Source organism: Salvelinus namaycush, chromosome 28 (genome assembly GCF_016432855.1).
Source record: "Salvelinus namaycush isolate Seneca chromosome 28, SaNama_1.0, whole genome shotgun sequence".
NCBI classification, from domain to species: Eukaryota; Metazoa; Chordata; class Actinopteri; order Salmoniformes; family Salmonidae; genus Salvelinus; species Salvelinus namaycush.
The window spans coordinates 35342623-35365163 of NC_052334.1; the positions used below are offsets into that span (position 1 = coordinate 35342623).

Sequence of the window (22541 nt, forward strand, 5' to 3'; positions counted from 1 at the left end):
TCGAGTGCTCAAAATGTTTTTATGTGTATTTTTCCATATATAGACACACCTTATGTGTTTTAATAAAACCAACTATGTGCATTGAGCTTGTCTGATGCTTTACGCTTACGGTTTGACGCCTCACGAGGGCGCCAGAGATCTAGATAACCAGAAGAAAAAAAACTAAACCTGACGCAACTATTCTCCTCCGCTCGTGCCCGAACAGCCGCAACAAACAAAAACGTCACAAAATGTCCTCATAATATATGCACGAACTCTTCTGAACTGTTTCGGCTGGGAAGCCACTAGAGCAGGGTTATTCAACTGCGAGGTGCGGAAGCTGCTGGTTTTCTGTTCTACTTGATAATTAATTGCATCACCTAGTGTGCCAGGTCTAAATCAGTCCCTGATTAGAGATGACCAATGAAAACAAGCTGAGTTTGAGGGCACTAGAGCATCAGGTCAATATAATGGTCGTCAGTAGTTACCACAGCCAAAAAGTCATAAACCCGCCTATTTCTTAAATGTTTCTTTACATTTTGATTTTAAACCCTAATCTTAACAACACTACTAACCTTAAATTAAGAACAAAAAGCATTTGTATTTTTATGGCCAATTTTGCCTTTGGCCCTGATAACTAGTGGAAACCCAGTATAATGGATAATCGTAAATAGTTACGGATCGTCATTATCAGGGATCATTTGGACGTCCATTTAAATAGTTACGGTTAGGGCATATAGATAGAACAATGAGAGGCTTAGTTAAACAAATCTTTGGTTAGGGTTTAGAGTAGGGCCGTCCCAAGGATCTCAGATTGCACTGACCAAAATGTGGCCTTAGCCAGCTACTTCCGCTTTCTTGTCACTCCCCCTCCGCAGTTTCGTGGGGCTGACCCTGTATTCACGCTTGAAACCAACAACACAACCGCCTCCCCAGGGACACTTGTTTTGTCAATCCAGTTTGTTTGCTAGACAAGTTAGCGCGCTAGACTCGTCGTAGCTGTTGCCTGGAGGACCGCTGGCCAGTCCACAGCCACTGGCCATGGAGCAAGGAAGCGGGTTTTCATTGATGAAGTATGGGACGGCAGCGTCCCTCGCAATGGTTCTGCTGGCGTACTGGTTCCGATCTCCAGGGGAGTCAGGACTAGATAACAGGCTTGACACGGTGCTGTCCTCCCTACTACGGGCTGAAAGCAAAGTGGGGATGAACAACGCCAGACCCAGGGTGGCGATAGGTGAGAATCCTATATGACAAGCTAGCCTAGCATCAGTTAGCTAGCTAACGTCAGCTAACCTTAGTGCTTACTTTGATGCGCAGAGAGGAGGGTCATTCCTACCAACCAGTGCCTTTTGGATAGTATATCTTTGTATTTTTGTTGTTGTATTCTATCAGAGAAAGGACGTTAGACTTTCAGAAAAATATATTAGTCAAACTCGGCCACTTAACATTTGTTAGTACATTTTCCAAACTGTTAGGTGCATAATCCTAACAGGGCGGATGGAGGAACCTTACAGGTGTATATTACCCATTGCTCTGTGAGTGAGCTGATTGAGTTAGCATAATGGTGAACACTTGAACAGTATTTTAACTTCTCTATCAAATATATTTAAACATTTTTGTTAATTTTCTATAATTTAGCCTAACAGGGTGGAAATGTATGAGTGGGAAATACAGACTAACAACGTGAAAAATAGATACAACTGAGTGTTTATATTCATTGAACTTTGCACCGTTTTTGCACAAAAGAAATGACGACACTGAATGTGGTGTCATGTAGGAAGCGGTTGTTTTCTTAAAGGAGAATAACAACAAACTGACAGGGTGGAAAGTGATATCAGTGACACGCACATCTTAAGTAAAATAATAATAAATACAGTAATCATGAAAAAAAGTTATTGATGAGAGACTTGAACTATGGTTATAAAATTATGAATTTGAAATATTTTATGGCTTCTATTTCTGGTGGAAGTTGATGAATAACCCCAGAGGACATGGCGAAAACTCCCACATCTACTGAAAAAAGGGTAAAAATTAGATTTGTGATGTTTAAACGAGTTTGGGATGGTTAATGTTTAGAAAAAAATCCTTAACCGAAAAACCTTTATTTTATTTGCCGCGGATATAAAGTGCTCCGCACGTCATGGTCATTAACAGTTGGAAAAAATGGCAGATAGTGAGTTAGGGAAGCGACAGCAGCGAAGTCCTCTATGGCAATACTTTTGAGAAGTTAAATGAGACGGTGATTAAATGCAAACATTGCGAGGTGGAATTGAGCTGCAGTACAGGAGCAATACTCAAAGGGAGACCCAACCCTTTGCTGGCACCAGTGCGACAATGATCAAATGATTACAGAAATGATTGCAGTTGATATGCAGCCAATGGTAGAGAATGTCAGCATCAATACCCTAATAGCATATCTAGAACCAGACTAAAATATGCTTTGATGAAAACCCGTGAAGGCCCAGATGGAGAAATTGTACAATGATTGCACTGCAAGCACAAAGCGCAAGCTCTCAAAACACCATACGTGGCGTTAACAGATTGTTGGACGTCTATGAAACACACTGTCATACATCACTCTAACGAGCCATCACATTGATGAGAAGTGGGACATGAAGTCCCATGTACTGACAACTGAGACCATGAAGGAAAGAGACAACAGAGAACCTAAACCGGCATTAATACCATTGTTTCTGAGTGGGTGGGGACAGCAGTAAGGTAAGCGCTGTCTGGTTACGTTGTCAGGACTGCTGTAGATTGAACTGCGTTGCCTCCTTAGTGGTCATATGCAGGACCATATCTGAATTGTGAAACACGTAATTTTATGATTAAAAAAAACAACGTTAAAATTCTAACAAAATGTCAGTTTAAACTTTTAAGATGTATTTTTTATTTTTTACATTTGTCACATCCCAATTCAAAATGCATAAAATTCCCTTTCAAGATCGATATTTTTGTGCTTTTAAGGTAAAGGACACCTGCCCTTATTGAAAGTCTTTTGGAATCTTACACTAAATAAGAAGTGATATTTCCTGGGGACAGAAAAGGCACCTCATACTAGGAATGACACAGGTGGTTTTTTGCCTTTTTATGGGGTTTTGGATTGGCATGAAAACCATCTGGCCAAGTAAGCACCAGCAGCTTTTTATAAAACCATTTAAACATATTTACAACTGTGGTTGATGTATCTTATTAGCTAGCTAGCTAATGAGCCAATAAATCAATGCAAATGACTTGGTCTGATTATTTAGGCTGTAATACACAATTAATTGGTAGACACAGCCTGAAACTAATGCCAGCAAAATTGTGTACATGTTCATTACAAGCCAGAATGTACCAACAGTAAAGTATTGTTTACCAAACTTTTTAGAGAGTCGTTAGGTACATGGTTCGGTTTGGCATCGAGGTAAAGTTAGTTTTATATTGGATATTCGGTTCTTTCATCAATAGCTATTGAACCAAGCATGCCATGACAATGGTATATTCTCAATCAGGGGAGGATGGAGAACAATCCACAGATCTGTTTGTGTGCATTATATTTTTGTTTTGGGAGGATTTCAATCTTCAAAATAATCTACAATTAAAAAAAAAAATGGTGTGGATTGTTTTCCATCATCCCCTGATTCTGAATATACCCTTTTTTTTTCATTGTCATGGCATGCTTGGTTCAATAGCTATTGAAGAGGGGACCGAATATCCAATATAAAACTAACCTTACCTCGGTACCAAACCATATACCGACCAGCTCTCTAAAAAGTTGGGTAAACCATTAATTTTCTGTGAATATTTTGTCCCAAATTTCAAACAGCTGAAGGACAACCTACACGGACAACCGGTACAGTAAGTTTAAATGTAATTTTATTCAACATATTCCAGCTTGAAAGGATTATTTGCACACGATTTTGCAGGCATTAGTTTCAGTCTGTATATAACAATTTAATTGTGTATTACAGCCTGGTTAATCAGACTACAAATGACCACACAATAGGGAAGTAGCTTAGCTGTAATGTTTTGTTATTATCAGTCAGACCTATTTTTATGTTAGCGACTGTTCTTTATTACAGTTTGCCAATCCAGTACTGTAGATTAATTGGGAAAACCTAGTTAGTTATCAGTATCTTTAGTTCTATAGGCTAGTGGCCAATCCTCCAAAAGGGCTTTATGTTTTGAGACACCTCTACCCGAGGTATAACAAAGCACAACCATGTTTTTCCATATTTCTAAGTTCTCCAATATAATAAATGGATGGTTGTGTAAAAAATATTTTACTGCAAAAGTGGTTAAAATATAGATATTGAGGAAAGGGTATACCTACCTAGTCAGTTGCACAACTGAATGCATTCAACCCATTTAACCCAACCCCTTTGAAACAAAGGGAGCCTTCCTATGCTACGACGTTGCAAACGCCTGGATAGGTATTTTAAGTATCAGCTAACCACATATGTTATAGGAATTTGCATCGCCTCACCTTAGCTATGGAACGCGCCCAAACAGTGCAGAATAATGCAAATATGGGTAGCTGCAGCCCAATATGGTGACCTGAGTATGGGTGAGTGGGTCAAAAGGAATGGATTTATTGAAAGCAACTCGGCTTATTGAGCAGATTTGTTTTGTGTGGCTAATTGGGCTCCACAACGAGTCGATAAGCCAGTGTGAATGACTAGTGCACCAGTGTTGTATGGGGAGCTGCTTGCCGACCTGAGGTGCTTCCCACTGGGCAGCTGTATCACGATGTCGCTGGCGGTAGCTAACATGGTGACCAGTGTTGTATGGAGGTGCCATGCCAACCTGAGGGGCGTGGCCGTGGCCAGTGTCGTGTTTCCGACCTGGGGCCCATAAGCTCATGTAACACAATATTGCAAGCTCTGATATTGCTAAAATTTGGAATACAAATAATTGTCTGTCCTACATACACACAAACAAACATCATTAGGATTTCTTAAATCATTTGACATACAGTAGGCGGAAATATCAACTATGAATATTTATGATGATAAACTAGGCTTGGGCGGTATCCAGACTTTCATACAGTCATACTGCCATCCCTGGATTTACGGTATTACCTGCATAGCACACAAGGGAGCGCTAAAAATGCACAAAAAAAGCACCCATTGGGCATCTTACCAAAATTACGACTACATATGCCCTAAGCATGTCTGATGCTTTAAGCACACTGTTTGTTTAAATAATTAGGACACACAAAATGACTCAAAAAAGAGCCCAATGGTCACACTGTGTTAGAAAAAATGACCGCGAGTGCCTGTGAGACTGGTGCACGTTGTCTCGCTCTCCCTACTGCAGTGAAAAAGCACCGCAGCACAGCAAGTGTTTATATTGCGCTGTCCGTGCTGAAGCTGCAACATCATTTCAGCCATTTAGTTTCTTACTTGTTTCTGACTGAAAAGTTCTGATACTGAAATCCCTAATTTGTTTAGGAAAAACATTTCCTATTCCCTCAACCCTTGCTCTCTTTACGTGAAACATGTAAGCGTCGCATCGATGTGACCAATAGGGCCTGACCTATGGCCTATCATAATCACATCGATACATTTGTTATAGCAAACTCCGAACACAGTAATGTTGACAGCAAAATGGATGCAGATGACGAGAAAATGTATTGGTTGGTCACGAGGTAAAGGGGAAGTCAGATCCGTGGAAGACATTTGACTTAGTTGTGGAAAATACTGGAGATAAAGAAAGAGGGTATAGGAGCAAACATATTATGTGTGGCAAACAGTTGCTGTTAGATTACAATATTATTATTATTGACCATTAGGCACAGTGTAAACAACACTAAATATATATGTGTACCAGAGAGTCTGTTCTAATGAGAAAAAAATATACTAAGCTTTTATTACAGTAGACTAAACAGTTGCATGCATTCATGAATTGCGGTTTATTTATTGTTTAGGCTAATTATTCAAAGCTCCCTTTTTGTTATTTAAAAAAAAAAACTAAAATGCTTGATTGCTTTTCAAAGCATGAATGTCTCGTATGCTGTGTGATGGCATGAACGAATGATTGATACAGTAGCCTATATATTGAAATATAGGCCTAAGTAAGTTATGGCATTAAGACTGAACAGGACATGCTCTTTGGCCTACAGCTCGATGGTGGTTATACAAGGCTACTATACAAAGTCCACTAACGATAACGACATTCCTTATTATTATAATGATGATCATAATTGTAATAACAAGAATATCAAGAAAAAGGACGGTATGGGAGGAAGCGCTGCGGTTGTAACGGAAAACAAATTGTAAAGCCTTTATTACAGCATAGCAAAGATATAAAAAAATAGCCAAATCTGTGAAATTGCTTTATCCTACATTTTGCCGTTGCATAAGGCTTGGTGCTCACGGAATCAGTAGGCTATTAAACAAACACTCAGACAGGCAATAGAAGCCATATCTGTCTTATTTCTGGAGATACACAGTACCAGTCAAAAGTTTGGACATGCTGACTCATTCAAGTTTTTTTTTTTTTTTTTTTACTATTTTCTACAAACTATGAAATAACACACATGGAATCATGTTGTAACCAAAAAAGTGTTAAACAAATCCAAATATATTTTTGATTTTAGATTTGTCAAAGTAGCCACTCTTTTCCTTGATGACAGCTTTGCACACTCTTGGCGTTCTCTCAACCAGTTTTATGAAGAATGCTTTTCCAACAGTATTGAAGGTGTTCCCACTAATGCTGAACACATGTTGGCTGCTTTTCCTTCACTCAGCGGTCCAACTCATCCCAAACCATCTCAATTGGGTTGAGGTCGGAACAGTGTGTAAACACTAAATAAATTGTAAATAATACCAGAGGCTGTTCTAATGAAGAAAGTGTAATGCCTTTAATACAGCGAAGATTAAAAACAGCTGAATTTGTGAAATGGTTTACTTGACATGTTGCATGAGGCTTGGTGCTCATGGAATCAGTAGGCTATTAAACAAACACTCAAACAGGCAACAGAAGCAGGATCTGTCTTATTTCTGTTATGCTATTATGCACATAGCAACATGGTTTAGAAAAAGGTGCCAATTCAACAGCTCACTGATGTGTTTCTGAGCCGCGGACACTGCCCACTATCCAACGTGGGAGAAAGCGCATTTATTATAAAATACTATTTTATATTGTTGCACCATTGTTCTTATGTAATATAACCATATACAATTTCAGTAGCACGTCTTAGACTGATGGACTTTGCCATCCCCACGGCCTCCACAATGGACCAGTCCACTCAGACAGGTGCAAATCAGACACATTATACTTTTTTTTGTGCTACTGCTCGGCAAAAGAAATCTCGGTCGACCAACAGCCTGTCGACTAATTGGGGTCAACCCTAATCTTTCCTAATCTAGGAGTAGGCAAAAGAACAAACAGATCTGGGACCAGGCTAGGGCTACTTAGTTCAAGCATGGAACCTCTGGAACCAATACCGATGACATGCTCTCCATAGTTCAATAAAGATAACCACACCTGCCCTGCTCTAACCCCAACTCTCGTACTGGAGAGCTACTTTGGTTCTGAGGCTTTTGTTCCAGCCCTGCTTTAACATACCCGGTAGCTCTCCCAAGATGGGCCTAGCGTGTAAAAGGTTGTCAGTGATAGTGCAATTTTATAATGTGCGCGCGTCAGTTTATTCGCTAGTTAGTCATGTCCTTATGAGTGACTTTGCCGTCATTGTGTGTTGACACATTTCTGAATGGATTTTGCATGCACCTTGATTTATGGTAGCATATTTACGAAGCACAGAGTACTGTAGTACAGTTGAAGTTGGAAGTTTACATACACTTAGGTTGGAGTCATTAACTTGTTTTTCAACCACTCCACAAATTTCTTGTTAACATACATCTTGAATAACATTCCAACCGGAGAATTAGATTGACTTCAGTTGAGCGATGGAACGGAGATGCCTATCACATGAACGCACGTGTTCAATGCGTGGTCACCTCATGGCAGTGATTACTAATTCCTGTCTCCTTCGGCCCCCCTTCACATTAGAGTCATCAGACAAAGTTCTATTGACTGTTGACATGTAGTGGAAGCCGTAGGAAGTGAAAACTCATCAATATCTCGCTGTAATTTCAATGAGAGCTTGGTTGAAAATCTGCCACCTCAGAAAAAATTCAAACAGGAGTGGAACTTCTCAGGTTTTTGCCTGCCATATGAGTTCTGTTATACTCACAGACATAATTCAAACAGTTTTAGAAACTTCAGAGTTTTCTATCCAATACGAATAATAATATGCATATATTAGCAACTGGGACTGAGAAGCAGGCAGTTTACTATGGGCACCTCTGTGCACCTTTCATCCAAGCTACTCAATACTGCCCCTGCAGCCATAAGAAGTTAACAAACTATAGTTTTGGATAGTCGGTTAGGACATATACTTTGCATGACACAAGTCATTTTTCCAACAATTGTTTACAGACAGATTATTTCACTTATAATTCACTGTATCACAACTCCAGTCGGTCAGAAGTTTCCTTACACTAAGTTGACTGTGCCTTTAAACAGCTTGGAAAATTCCAGAAAATGATGTCATGGCTTTAAAAGCTTCTGATAGGCTAATTGACATCATTTGAGTCAATTGGAGGTGTACCTGTGGATGTATTTCAAGGCTTACCTTCAAACTCAGTGCCTCTTTGCTTGACATCATGGGACAATCAAAAGAAATCAGCCAAGACCTCAGAAAAAAATTGTAGACCTCCACAAGTCTGGTTCATCCTTGGGGGCAATTTCCAAACGCCTGAAGGTACCACGTTCATCTGTACAAACAATAGTACGCAAGTATAAACACCATGGGACCACGCAGCCGTCATACCGCTCAGGAAGGAGACGCGTTGTCTCCTACAGATGAACATACTTTAGGTGCGAAAAGTGCAAATCAATCCCAGAAAAACAGCAAAGGACCTTGTGAAGATGCTGGAGGAAACGGGTACAAAAGTATCTATATCCACAGTAAAACAAGTCCTATATCGACATAACCTGAAAGGCCGCTCCGCAAGGAAGAAGCCACTGCTTCAAAACCGCCATAAAAAAAGCCAAACTATGGTTTGCATTTGTGCATGGAGACAAAGATCGTACTTTTTGGAGAAATGTCCTCTTGTCTGATGAAACAAAAATAGAACTGTTTGGCCATAATGACCATCGTTATGTTTGGAGGAAAAAGGGGACTGGCATCATCATATTGTGGGGTTCCTTTGCTGCAGGAAGGACTGGTGCACTTCACAAAATAGATGGTATCATGAGGAGGGAAATTATGTGGCTATATTGAAGCAACATCTGAAGACATAAGTCAGGAAGTTAAAGCTTGGTCTCAAATGGGTCTTCCAACTGGACAATTGTGGCAAAATGTTGTGGCAAAATAAAATATGTGGGCAGAACTGAAAAAGCGTGTGTGATCATGGAGGCCTACAAACCTGACTCAGTTACACCAGCTCTGTCAGGAGGAATGGGCCAAAATTCACACAACTTATTGTGGGAAGCTTGTGGAAGGCTACCCAAAATGTTTGACCCAAGTTAAACATTTTAAAGGCAATGCTACCAAATACTAATTGAGTGTATGTAAACTTCTGACCCACTGGGAATGTGATGAAAGAATTAAAAGATGAAATAAATAATTCTCTCTACTATTATTCTGATATTTCACATTCTTAAAATAAAGTGGTGATCCTAACTGACCTAAAACAGGGAATATTTACTAGATTTAAATGTCAGGAATTGTGAAACTGAGTTTAAATGTATTTGGCTAAGGTGTATGTAAACTTCCGACTTCAACTGTATCTCACTCCCCTCTGCCACTTAGTACATCGGTCAGAATACTGGGAGTGTTACCTCTCTCTCTCTCTCTCTCTCTGTATGAATGTTGGGGCAGGCAGACAGGGCAGTGGAAGTAATTGGTGGGGGGGATTGGTGGCTGTGCTGGGGGCATCAAAGTATGTTCTGTCGCTGTCTCTCTCTGTGTAGAGTTAAATACTGTTCTCACCTTTTCTCTCTTCCTCCAGGTTTAGGGGGTTGTGTTGACGTCATCGTGGATGGGGTGACGTTGCTGAATAAGATTGGCCTGCCGCCCACAGGCCAGCCGCTCCACCATGACTACATAGAGAACGCTGATCAGCTGGCACAGAGCTTCGCTTACTTCTTTGCCCCGGGAGCCGCCTCAGAGTAAGTGGCCAAGCCCCCTTGTGTGTGTGTGTGTCTTGTGACATTTCTAGTGCACGGTGTTAACTTCACTAGGGTAGGGGGCGGCATTTGGAATTTTGGATGAAATGCATGCCCAAATTAAACTGCCTGCTTCTCGGGCCCAGAAGATATGATATGCATATAACTGGTAGATTTGGATAGAAAACACTCTAAAGTTTCCAAAACTGTTAAAATAGTGTCTGTGAGTATAACAGAACTGATTTGGCAGGCGAAAACCTGAGAAAAATCCATTCAGGAAGTCGTTTTTTTGTTGTTGGTGTTGTAGTTTTCTATTCAATGCCTTTACAGTATCCACTGACTTAGGACTCAAATTGCAGTTTCTATGCCTTCCGCTAGATGTCAACAGTCTTTAGAAATTGTTTCAGGCTTGTATTCTGAAAAATGAAGAAGTAAGAGCAGTCTGAATGAGTGGACCCTAAAGTGTCAGAGCTTTTTCATGCGCGTGACCGAGAGAGTGCGTTTCTTGTTTACCTTTTAAATTGACGACGTTATTGTCCGGTTGAAATATTATCGATTATTTAGGCTAAAAACAACCTGAGGTTTGAATATAAACATCGTTTGACATGTTTCTATGAACTTTACGGATACAATTTGGATTTTTTTGTCTTCCTGTTTTGACTGCGTTTGAGCCTGTGGACTACTGAAGAAAACGTGCGAACAAAACGGAGGTTTTTGGATATAAAGAGACTTTATCGAACAAAAGGAACATTTATTGAGTAAATGTCTGCGATCCTTTACAAAGGCATTCGGTTTCTCACACACACACACACACACACACACACACACACACACACACACACACACACACACACACACACACACACACAGATATGCGTTCCTTACAGACCAGATCAATATACACAACAGAAATATTTTAGTAAATAAAGTGATAAGCACACAGTAATTAGTCTCTACCATCATGTGGGCTCTTATTGATGGTTTTATGGTATTGGAGACAATTGAATGTTCTCAGTATTTGGCTTTGGAATTTCAATTAAAAAGTAATCAAATAATTAAGTTCATATTTCATAAGGCATTTAATTGAAACATTTTTATTTGAAACTGAACTCAAACTGTGATACATTTTGTTAGACCTTGCTCCGTTAACCTGATACCCAAATTAAACAATAACGGGCGTGGTTGACCACCCCCCCCCCCCCCCCTTTCTCCCGGCACTTATCATTCTAGTGTGTCTTCTTCAGATAGCGTTACACTTCATCTTCCCAACAGCACATGTAACTCTTGCCTGTCACATTTGATGGCCCTTGGTAATGTCCCGATTTTTCAATATCCAAATAAATACAACTATTTTTCCCAAGTACTCAAGTCTCTCACCTGAGCTACCACCATTCTGTCTCGTCCATTTCTCCCACCAGTACACCAGGAGCATGAAAGAAGTTTGAATGGGATCTCTCTCCATGCTCACTCCACATGCGCGGTCTCAGGACTCATGGCGCACTCCTGCCGCCCATACCCAGATTAATGGCTCGGACTCAGATTGGAGTGTTAAGTCACTGTCGCATTGAACGCCTTTGTTGCTCAGTCTTCAGCCGGTTAAGGAGGGTTTTGAGGTTCACACAGTGTTTGTAGTCAAATTATTCCTACCATGCATTAAGACACGATCTGACGTCAACTTCCATGATAACCTCAAAAGAGGACAGATCAGAACAACAGTTTAGTTCAATTAATTATGATTCAGGAAATCCAGACAAGCATTGACTATGACAAATTGTTACATTCCAAATTTTCTTAACATTATCTCTGACAAATGTCAAAGCATAACAACATACTGTTACTGTTGAAACCATTTTCAAAATGAGTTCATACTCCCTTATTTTTCTGGCGACCTCTCGGAAGAGTTACCAGATCAGGGAGTTAACACCCTAACCAATGGGGAATCCCAACAATCCAGCAGACCCAATCTGGTCAAATTTGTATCAAAACAAAGACAGAAATGAAATCGGCAATACACATATCACAATCCATTTGGAGTAACTGTCAACTCTCATTAACATATATGTTTCCTTCTATATGCAGACTGAACAAAATACATTTGTGTATTTACCCAAAGACCAGGGAACCAGGGAGCTGGTAATTTCCCCTTTGAACACATGATTCACATCGCTAAATCAAAAATAAACTACCTTGAATAACCAATCAACTTAGAATTTCAACTCTTGAAAACTCCATAAGGAAATAATGGTATCCCATAAAGTAATGGTAAAATAGAATAGAGACTGGTGTTTCTCATTCATTTTTATAATTAAATCCCACCTGTTTCGATCGATCAGGCCTCACCAGAAAGTCAGGATACAGGGCATTCGACACCATTAAATATTTCCTCCCTTTCCCTGTTCTTCCAAAACCCTTTTAAAAACATTTCTTACATTTCCATCATTCTGCATACCAAATTGAAAAGACCCCACAAAGTAAATCTCCTAGTATCAACACCACTAACGCATATTCAAAACCGGTAAGTTGTGTGTGCGTGCTGGGGTGTGGTAAACCGTAGGTCAAAAACACATGAACAGGCGTTATCTGGGAACCGAAGTCCTTACTCCAATCATTAAACGTTTGTTTTAATCCACCCCATCGTTTATTTAGCATGTACTCCCCTTAGACATGGTGACATTCTCTCGCCACCGAGTCTTAACGATTCACAGGTCTCTCTTCCCCATGATTCTACATAACCACTGCACCACCATGTTCATGAACTAAGCAGCATTTCCTCCGAATGCAGCAGGTTCCAGGACAGCCTTACACTCATTCTTCCAATGCCCGATAGCCCAACATCTAAAACAGGGAGCTATCTCCCTACGCTTTTGTTTTTTTCCGCTACTTTTCTTTGTCTTACCTTGGCCATTGAAACCACTGTGAGTGACTTTCACTGTGGCCGTATTAACCCCTCGCACGTCTGCAAAGTGAGCGGAGTTATATGCCACTCAAAACATCCTGCTCTATTTCCTCCACTACACCCGCAATTGACGTTTTGATCACAGGTTTCAAACCTGCCATCAAAGCCGAAGTGCAAATTCTATCAATGCACTCCCCTACTGTCTTTTTGCAGCTGAGGACATCTACTAATTTCATTTCTATCGGTTATACTCTTCTGTTGATAAAATGCCGACATTAAAACTTGGATATTGAGCTTGCGATTTCTCAATGATGTCATTGTGAGTTCTTTATTTGATTAGAATTTCCCGTCAGTAGGGAAATGTTGCCCAATGCCCAATTTTATCCCGTTTGCAAAATGTTTCCCATATTTGAGCCGAATTGGTAGAATGCTCGTGCGCTTCTTTCAGTGCCTCCATGGCTTTATTAAAATCCTCTAGCTCCGCTTTACAGGGGGAATTTCAATAATTATTATTCCGAAACCTCACCCGACGGTGTCCAGGGTGTTCATATTTCTTCACTCCCGTCTCTAATATACACCTTCTATTAACTATTTTCCAAGGTAGCGCTACCCACTCCCCCGGAGAATGGTAATGGTATTTGTGCCTATTAATTGGTCACGGCACTTAATACCTTGTATTAGAACCAATACTATAGCGTCTGCAAATGTATTACTGGAGAATACGGATGACCTAATGTCTTATTCCAGTGTTGCGCCTCAAATATCACTGTTGTTGATAACACACATTACCAAAATTATTCACACTTGTCTTCCTATTTCCACATAATGTTATGGTTCCCCCTCCCCATAGGGCATAAACCAACCTTTCTCCTTATTGCTACTGCTGAGCAACGTAACACAGACAGTGTTCAAATATCTTATTGCTTTTCTTTCAACCATGCATGTGGCTTTACTTCAGAATTTATAGGCAACCTTATCATTATCCACATCCACTCTACTGCCTCACTGTCACTGCATCTGGGACTTTCATCCCTTATACAGATCTCACAGGGGAATACCCCTACTAGGGACCTATCCTATACAGAACTACCCTACACTGTAATGTCACTCATGGATCTCGCAGAGGAACCTCCACTCGGGACCGATCCTTATGGAGCCTACTAGAGGTCGACCGATTTAATTAGGGCCGATTTCATGTTTTCATAACAATCGGTAATTGGAATTTTTGGACACATTCATGGCTGAATACATTGCACTCCACGAGGAGACTGCATGGCAGGCTGACTACCTGTTATGCGAGTGCAGCAAGGAGCCAAGGTAAGGTGCTAGCTAGCATTAAACGTATCTTATAAACAATCAATCTTAACAATCATTAGTTAACTACACATGGTTGATGATATCACTAGTTTGTCTAGCTTGTCCTGCGTTGTGGTACCTGTTAACTTCTTATGGCTGAGATCCCGTTAACGGGAGCGACTTGACAACAGCCAGTGAAAGTGCAGGGCGCCAAATTCAAACGACAAATCTCATAATTAACATTCCTCAAACATACAAGTATTTTACACCATTTTAAAGATAAACTTGTTAATCCAACCACAGTGTACGATTTCAAAAAGTCTTTACGACGAAAGCACACTCTGATTGTTAGGTCAGTACCTAGTCACAGAAAAACACAGCCATTTTTACAGCCAAAGAGAGGAGTCACAAAAAGCAGAAATGGAGATAAAATTAATCACTAACCTTTGATGATCTTCATCAGATGACACTCATAGGACTTCATGTTACACAATACATATATGTTTTGTTCGAGAAAGTTCATATTTATATCCAAAAATCTTAGTTTACATTGGCGCGTTATGTTCAGTAAAGTTTTGCCTCCAAAACATCCAGTGATTTTGCAGAGAACGACATCAATTCACAGGAAAACTCATAATAAACATTGATAAAAGATACAAGTGTTTTACATGGAACTTTAGATTAACTTCTCCTTAATGCAACCGCTGTATCAGATTTCAAAAAAACTTTACGGAAAAAGCACACCATGCAATAATCTGAGTACAGAAGTCAACAGAAGTCAGAAATAGCATTATAAATATTCACTTGCCTTTGATCTTCATCAGAATGCACTCCCAGGAATCCCAGTTCCACAATAAACGTTTGTTTTGTACGATCCCTCCTTTTTGTTCGCGCGTTTAGTTCAAAAATCCAAATTGACGCGCAGGCCAGACTTAAAGTCAAAAAATTCCATTACAGTTTGTAGAAACATGTCAAACGATGTATAGAATCAATCTTTAGGATGTTTTTAACGCAGCTAACTCTCACGGGGGCGGTCTGAGTGAGCTCGTGGCACTCTGCCAGAGCCCTGACTCAATCAGCTCTTATTCCCTCATCCTTCACAGTAGAAGCCTGAAACAAGGTTCTAAAGACTGACATCTAGTGGAAGCCTTAGGAAGTGCAATATGACCCCATAGACACTGTATATTGGATAGGCAAACCTACAAACCTCAGATTTCCCACTTCCTGGTTGGATTTTTTCTCAGGTTTTTGCCTGCCATATGAGTTGTTATACTCACAGACATCATTCAAATAGTTTTAGAAAAGTCAGTGTTTTCTATCCAAATCTACTAATAATATGCATATCTTAGCTTCTGCCTGAGTAGCAGGCAGTTTACTCTGGGCACCTTATTCATCCAAGCTACTCAATACTGCCCCCAGCCATAAGAAATGTATTTATCATTGAATCATAGCCTACTTCGCCAAACCGGTGATTTAACAAGCGCATTCGCGAAAAAAGCACTGTCGTTGCACCAATGTGTACCTAACCATGAACATCAATGCTTTTCTTAAAATCAATACACAGAAGTATATTTTTTAAACCTGCATATTTAGTTCCAGGTTAGCAGGCAATATTAAACTAGGGAAATTGTGTCACTTCTCTTTCGTTCCGTGCACGCAGAGTCAGGGTATATGCAACAGTTTGGGCCGCCTGGCTCGTTGCGAACTAATTTGCCAGAATTGTACGTAATTATGACATAACATTGAAGGTTGTGCAATGTAACAGGAATATTTAGACTTAGGGATGCTACCCGTTAGATAAAATACGTAACGGTTCCATATTTCACTGAAAGAATAAATGTTTTGTTTTTGAAATGATAGTTTCCGGTTTTTCTGTGTGTTATTATGTTATAATTAAGTCTATGATTTGATATTTGATAGAGCAGTCTGAGCGGTGGTAGGCAGCAGCAGGCTCGTAAGCATTCATTCAAACAGCACTTTCGTGCGTTTGCCAGCAGCTCTTCGCTATGCTTCAAGCATTGAGCTGTTTATGACTTCAAGCCTATCAACTCCCGAGATTAGGCTGGTGTAACTGATGTGAAATGGCTAGCTAGTTAGCGGGGTGCGCGCTAATAGCGTTTCAATCGGTGACGTCACTCCCTCTGAGACCTTGAAGTAGTTGTTCCCCTTGCTCTGCAAGGGCCGAGGCTTTTGTGGAGCGATGGGTAACGATGCTTCGAGGGTGGCTGTTGTCGATGTGTTCCTGGTTCGAGCCCAGGTAGGGTCGAAGAGAGGGACGGAAGCTATACTGTTACACTGGCAATACTAAAGTGCCTATAAGAATATCCAATAGTCAAAGGTATATGAAATGCAAATGGTATAGAGAGAAATAGTATAATTTCTATAACTACAACCTAAAACTTCTTACCTGGGAATATTGAAGACTCATGTTAAAAGGAACCACCAGCTTTCATATGTTCTGAGCAAGGAACTTAAACGTTAGCTTTTTTACATGGCACATATTGCACTTTTACTTCTCCAACACTTTGTTTTTGCATTATTTAAACCAAATTGAACATGTTTCATTATTTATTTGAGGCTAAATTTATTTTATTGATGTATTATATTAAGTTAAAGTAAGTGTTCATTCAGTATTGTTGTAATTGTCATTATTACAAATAAATAAATAAAAATCGGCCGATTAATCAGCTTTTTTTGGTCCTCCAATAATCGGTATTGGCGTTGAAAAATCATAATCGGTCGACCTCTAGAACCTACCCTACACCATATTTACCTGGTTCTCGCAGAGGAAAACCTCCTCAGGACCTATCCTTATGGAGCCTACCCTACACCATATATTTATGACCGGTCGTTTCTCAATGGGCCTACTGAATAAACTCAGCCTTTCTAGGTCTGTATCCTATAATTGTTCAGCCTACGATTCTCATCGCCCCAAGATGTCAAAATGAGTGGAAACCGGTGTAGGAACTGTGTCTACCTTGTTTGTTGCCAGCTCCTGCTCCACTGATCTGGACTCTGGTTTGACTATAAATCGTGGGGAATCCTGCTCACAGCGCCAACTGTTAAGTTCTAATTATCAGAGTTAGAACTCGACGGACACTATGAAAGCTTAAACCAAGTTTATTCTTCCCAAAGAATGGAACAGCTGAACAGACAAGACATGGTTACAATAGTGGTGGTATATGTACCCCACTTTGGATGCAGTCTCCTCCTCCTCGCTAAACATTGTACCTTTATTGCTAGACAGGAAACTAAGTGATGAAGGCAATAAACTGTTCCTTCTCCCTCAACCTGACCTCGACCCCCTTCATCACTAATTCCTGGCTCTTTCCCCTTATCAATGCAGCCATGTGATCGTTTTCCCTACGCTCAGCACATTCCAAGCTTAATTGCACCCACCATATACCTTACTCCTACAGATAACCATTAACTTCTGGTGTAGACCCTCTAAACCTAAGCACTCACTATTTCAATATGATACCTGATAATTAGAACCCAGAATCCATAAATGTTTTTATAAAAATAAACCAACCTTAAAAAGCACTAATCGCTCAGCACTAACACACACACACACACACACTTCAAAAACATTTTCCTGGTCTTGGTTGTGTAACTCTTTAAAAGCTGTGAAGTTTCTACATTCTAACCCTCTCTCCTTTTTTCTGGTACCCTTTCCATCCCCCCTCTCCTCTCAGGCGGTTTGTGATAAATGACACCTTGTTCAGTCAGCTGGTCGAGGCATCCCGTGAGTTGCCCGACAACCGCTGGGCCATAGGTGGCAACGCCCCGGTGATGGCTGGTCGCATGGCAACCGAGGGCTGCGACGTGTTGCTAGGGGGGAGCTTCAGCCCCGACTTCGCTGACATACTGTCCCAGCACATCACAGGTACACACAAACACACAGTACATACGTAACACCTCCCTCCTTGATGCCATCCACCTCCCACACCTTCTGTCTCTCCAGTTGCAGGTAATGTGGTGGAGGAGCCTGATATCCATCTGATCCTGGAGTACCCATCAGGAGCCACCTGGGGCCAGTACACTGCCCGCAGAGCCAACAGGTGTGTGTTAATACTAGAGGGTGTGAGATAAACAGAGTTAGATTATTCATGGTGTGGTTGCATATCAGGACCTTTACTTTGTGTGTGTGTGTGTGCGCCTGTACCTGTGAACCTGTGATGTAGTCCATTATAATCCTTGCCCTGTGTCACTAACCTGTGTGTGTCCAGATACATAGTTCACAGTGATGACCATAACCCGTATCTGGCGTCGCTTCAGGACTTTGAGGTGAAGCTACAGGACTTCCACCCTGACCTGCTGGTGGTGGGCGGGCTCCAGATGATGGACAGCTTCCCCTTCCAACAGGGTGAGAGGATACTCTGCCACCCTGTTCGAAAGCTTGTTCCCCAATTGGGAGGTGTTTTCAGAGCAGAGCTGGTTCCCATTGAGTGACAGACTGTTGGTATTATAGTGGTCTGTGTTGCTGTGAGGGAGAGCGTAGCAGAGGGAAGGATAAGAGAGCGGAGGGGAAGGCAGGGTTGGTTCCCATTGACGTGCAGACTGTTGGTATTCAAGTGGATTAACCCTGCCTGCCTCTATTCAATAGCTCTGCTGCCTCAGTCACACAGGCCCCTAGAACTCAGCCGGCATAGGAAGCACGTGTGTATAGGGAGGGTGTGGGGATGTATCCAATGCTGTGTTTTCTTTGGCCAGGAACATGCCTTTGTGCTGTCAGACTGGTTTGACTACTTTGGATAAATTCTCTCCCCCTCTAACAGCATCTCTCTCTCTCTCTCTCTCTCTCTCTTTCTCTTTCTCTTTCTCTTTCTCTTTCTCTTCTCTTTCTCTCTCTCTCCAGGTGAGCGGGAAGCACTGCTCTCTCGGCTGGGCAGTCTCCTCTCCTCCTCTTCCCCTCGTACGGGCGTCCATTTTGAGATGGCCAGCTTCGTGGATGAGGGTCTAATGGGGGACCTGCTGCGTCTGGTCCTGCCCCACGCCGACTCTCTGGGGATGAACGAGCAGGAGCTGCCCAACTTGCTCAGCCTTCTGAGGGGCTCCAACATCACCGTGCTCTCTGACCCTAACCCTCGCGTTGCTACCGTCCTCGACCAGATGAGGGCACTCTACCGCCTGGTCAACCAGCGCTACCGCGACGCTAATGAGGATAGCGACATGGGCGCTTACGCCACTAGTGCCAAAGGCCGGCCGCTGACCCGGCTCCACGTACACACCCTGGCGTTCCAGGCCATGATCGTGACGCGCGGCTCCCAGTGGAAGAACACCATGTCTGCCGTGGCCAAGGCCTCCCTCACCGCCAACCGCCACGTGTGTGGCTCGCCGGACATCGACCCCAGCAAGGCGCGCCTCATCATGGACGAGTCGTTCTCGGTGAGTAGTAAGGAGGGCAGCCAGCGGATCCCTCTAGAGGAGACCAGGCCCGTCAGCTGCTGGAACGAGGAGGACTACGAGATCTGTGTGGCGCCCGTCCTGGTGTGCACCGAGGTTTACCAGACGGCCGGGGGAGGGGACAACATCTCCGCCGCAGGACTGGTGCTGCAGATCTGAGCCATTGATAGCGGCGAACGGCTAACTCTGACAAAGCGTTAGCTTAACAGGGGCGGCCAACTCTGCTCCTGGGGGGGAGGTGGTGGGTGTGCACTCTTTTGCTCCAGCCCTATTCTAACACACTGAATTCAGCTAGACAAGATCCTCATGAGTATCTGATAGGTAGGTCCAGAGCAAAAGCCAGCACACCTAGTAGCTCTCCACTAGGATTGACCGCTAGGCTAACGCACCAAAGGGTAACACAGAGAGCTGTGATAGCTGGCTAGCTCTCTGGAGCTCCACAGACTCCTTGAATAAATTCCACGTCTGTTTTCAGTCAGTCAACCAAACGGACAGAAAGACAGACAACCCTTCCCATAACATGTGAAGACTTTTAGCATTCTGGTTTTAGGTGTGTTGATTTTTGGTTTTGATTGTTTATGTTGTGTTGCCGGTGCAATGCTAACGCAGGGTCCAGTGTGTCTGTGGCAGGGCCCGAGCCTGCTCCCCTTCTCTCTCTCCTTTTATCTCCTCTCCCCGCTCTCCTCCTGAGCTCATTTCTCTCCTGTCCTCTCTGAGCAGTATGACCCGGCTGAGACTCACACACTCCAGACTTCTATACTTCCTGTCAGACAGACCGTGTCAAGACAGGCATCTCGTTCTCTCATTCTGTCAGAAGATGGAACACATCTAATAATACTACCCATAAACCCCCCTGGGATATATAGTATTTCCTCAACCAGAAACAAAAAGAAAAAAAGTTTATTGAACACATTCAAATAGGTCCCTCTCTGTTCTGTTTAGTTCCTCGTTAATACACCCCTGCTGTGGGGTTTTCCTCAACCGTGTGTGTCGGTCGGTCGTGCAACGGTCCAGACACACATCACACATCCACTATTTTCCCTGTAGTCTCTTACATAGATCCGTATCTGCCTTGGAGCTGTTGTCATAGTTATTCATTCCATTCTCTCCCAGGATATCAACACAAAACCCCAACATTCCATCAGTTCCACTATTTCAGACGTTCTATCCCTGTGTTCTAATGTTTTGATTCTTTTTTTTTTCTCAAGGGAAAGCTTTAGTTTGATATCTGTGACTGTTTTTTTTCTGGTTTCATGTGAACCAGATTTAATGCTGGAGGCATATGAGACTTAACTCGTATGTCTAGGTCTGCGTTCATACAGGCAGCCCAATTTGGATATTTGTTCACCAATTGATCTTTTGACCAATTCGATCAGCTCATTGGGCAAAATATCAGAATTGGGCTTCCTGTGTAATCACAGCCTATAATTAGTTTAGAAAAATTGATTTTAATGTACACTGAGCAGTGTATATGCATATTGTTACTTGATGCTAAACTCAATCTGGCCTGTACACACAATCCGCTGTAATGTTGTCTTTGTGCTGATTTAATGATTGTAATGTCTGTAATGTGAAACTATTTGACCCTTTACATGAGCATGTATTCTTTCCATGACCTCCTCACTCTGTATCATATCATTGCGTCACAAACACATTAGGCCCTCAAGTTGTTTGAATGATACCTGCATGGGCCACCCACACTGAACGTGTTAACTGTAAGGCGCTTTGGCTAAAAGTGACTGCGCAATAATATCAGACACACGTTTGTCATTTTAAATGTGCTTTTCTATGGAGAACGGCCCGTGATCTCATCTGCTGTGAAGAGAGACTGGGTGCATCCCGACATTTCTGGCTTTTTCCTCCCTGTTTCCTTTATTTAATTAGCACCGAACTGCACATATCTCAAATCTTCATATGAGCGCAGATGAGAGGAAGCCACTGTACTTATGAGATGTGGATGACGCCTGTATGCCTGACAGGGTTTCTCTACTGCCCTCTGCTAAAGGCTGCATTTTATTTTGAGACCTAACGTCACTTCAAGTGTCCACCCCTCTGAGTGACTGATCTGCAAGCTTGTGTGTGCGTTCCTGCCTGTCTGCGCCTGCTTGTCCAGACACGCATGTTGTGAGTGTGCATGCTTGCGGAACATACTTGTGTGAATGTGGTTGCTCTGGCCATCTGACATTGTCGTCTCAGGAACTAGCTGGGCTGTTCAGGAGATGTGTACGTTCTGTAGGCTCTGGGAGACCTTATAAACTATATGTATGTGGACACCCCTTCAAATTAGTGGATTTGGCCATTTCAGCCACTTCCGTTGCTGACAGGTGTATAAAAATCTAGCACGCAGCCAAGCAATCTCCATAGACAAACATTGGCCTTATTGAAGATCTGTGACTTTCAACGTGGGACCGTCATAGGTTGCCACCTGTCTAACAAGTCAGTTTGTCAACTTTCTGCCCTGCAAGAGCTGATCCGGTCAACTGTTAAGGGCTGTTATTGTGAAGTGGAAATGTCTTGGAACAACAACGGCTCAGCCGCAAAGTGGTAGGCCACAAAAGCTCACAGAACAGGACCGCCGAGTGCTGAAGCGCGTAAAAATTGTCTGTCCTTTGTTCCAAACTGCCTTTGGAAGCAACGTCAGCACAATAACTGTTCATCGTGAGCTTCATGAAATGGGTTTCCATGGCTGAGCAGCCACACACAAGCCTAAGATCACCATGTGCAATGCCAATCGTTGGCTGGAGTAATGTAAAGCTTGCATCCTTGGACTCTGGTGCAGTGGAAAACATGTTCTCTGGCGCAA

The 22541-nt window shown here is 42.1% G+C and overlaps 1 protein-coding gene across 1 annotated transcript; it reads left to right on the forward strand.

Annotated features, from left to right (window-relative positions):
• Window positions 1-858: 858 nt before the first annotated feature.
• On the forward strand, window positions 859-22324 carry LOC120023414 (ADP-dependent glucokinase-like). The gene is made up of 6 exons (XM_038967431.1): window positions 859-1213; window positions 9984-10143; window positions 18028-18218; window positions 18297-18393; window positions 18562-18698; window positions 19191-22324. The coding sequence occupies exons 1-6, from the start codon at window positions 1021-1023 to the stop codon at window positions 19895-19897; spliced, it is 1485 nt and encodes a 494-aa protein (XP_038823359.1). The 5' UTR covers window positions 859-1020; the 3' UTR covers window positions 19898-22324.
• Window positions 22325-22541: the final 217 nt, after the last annotated feature.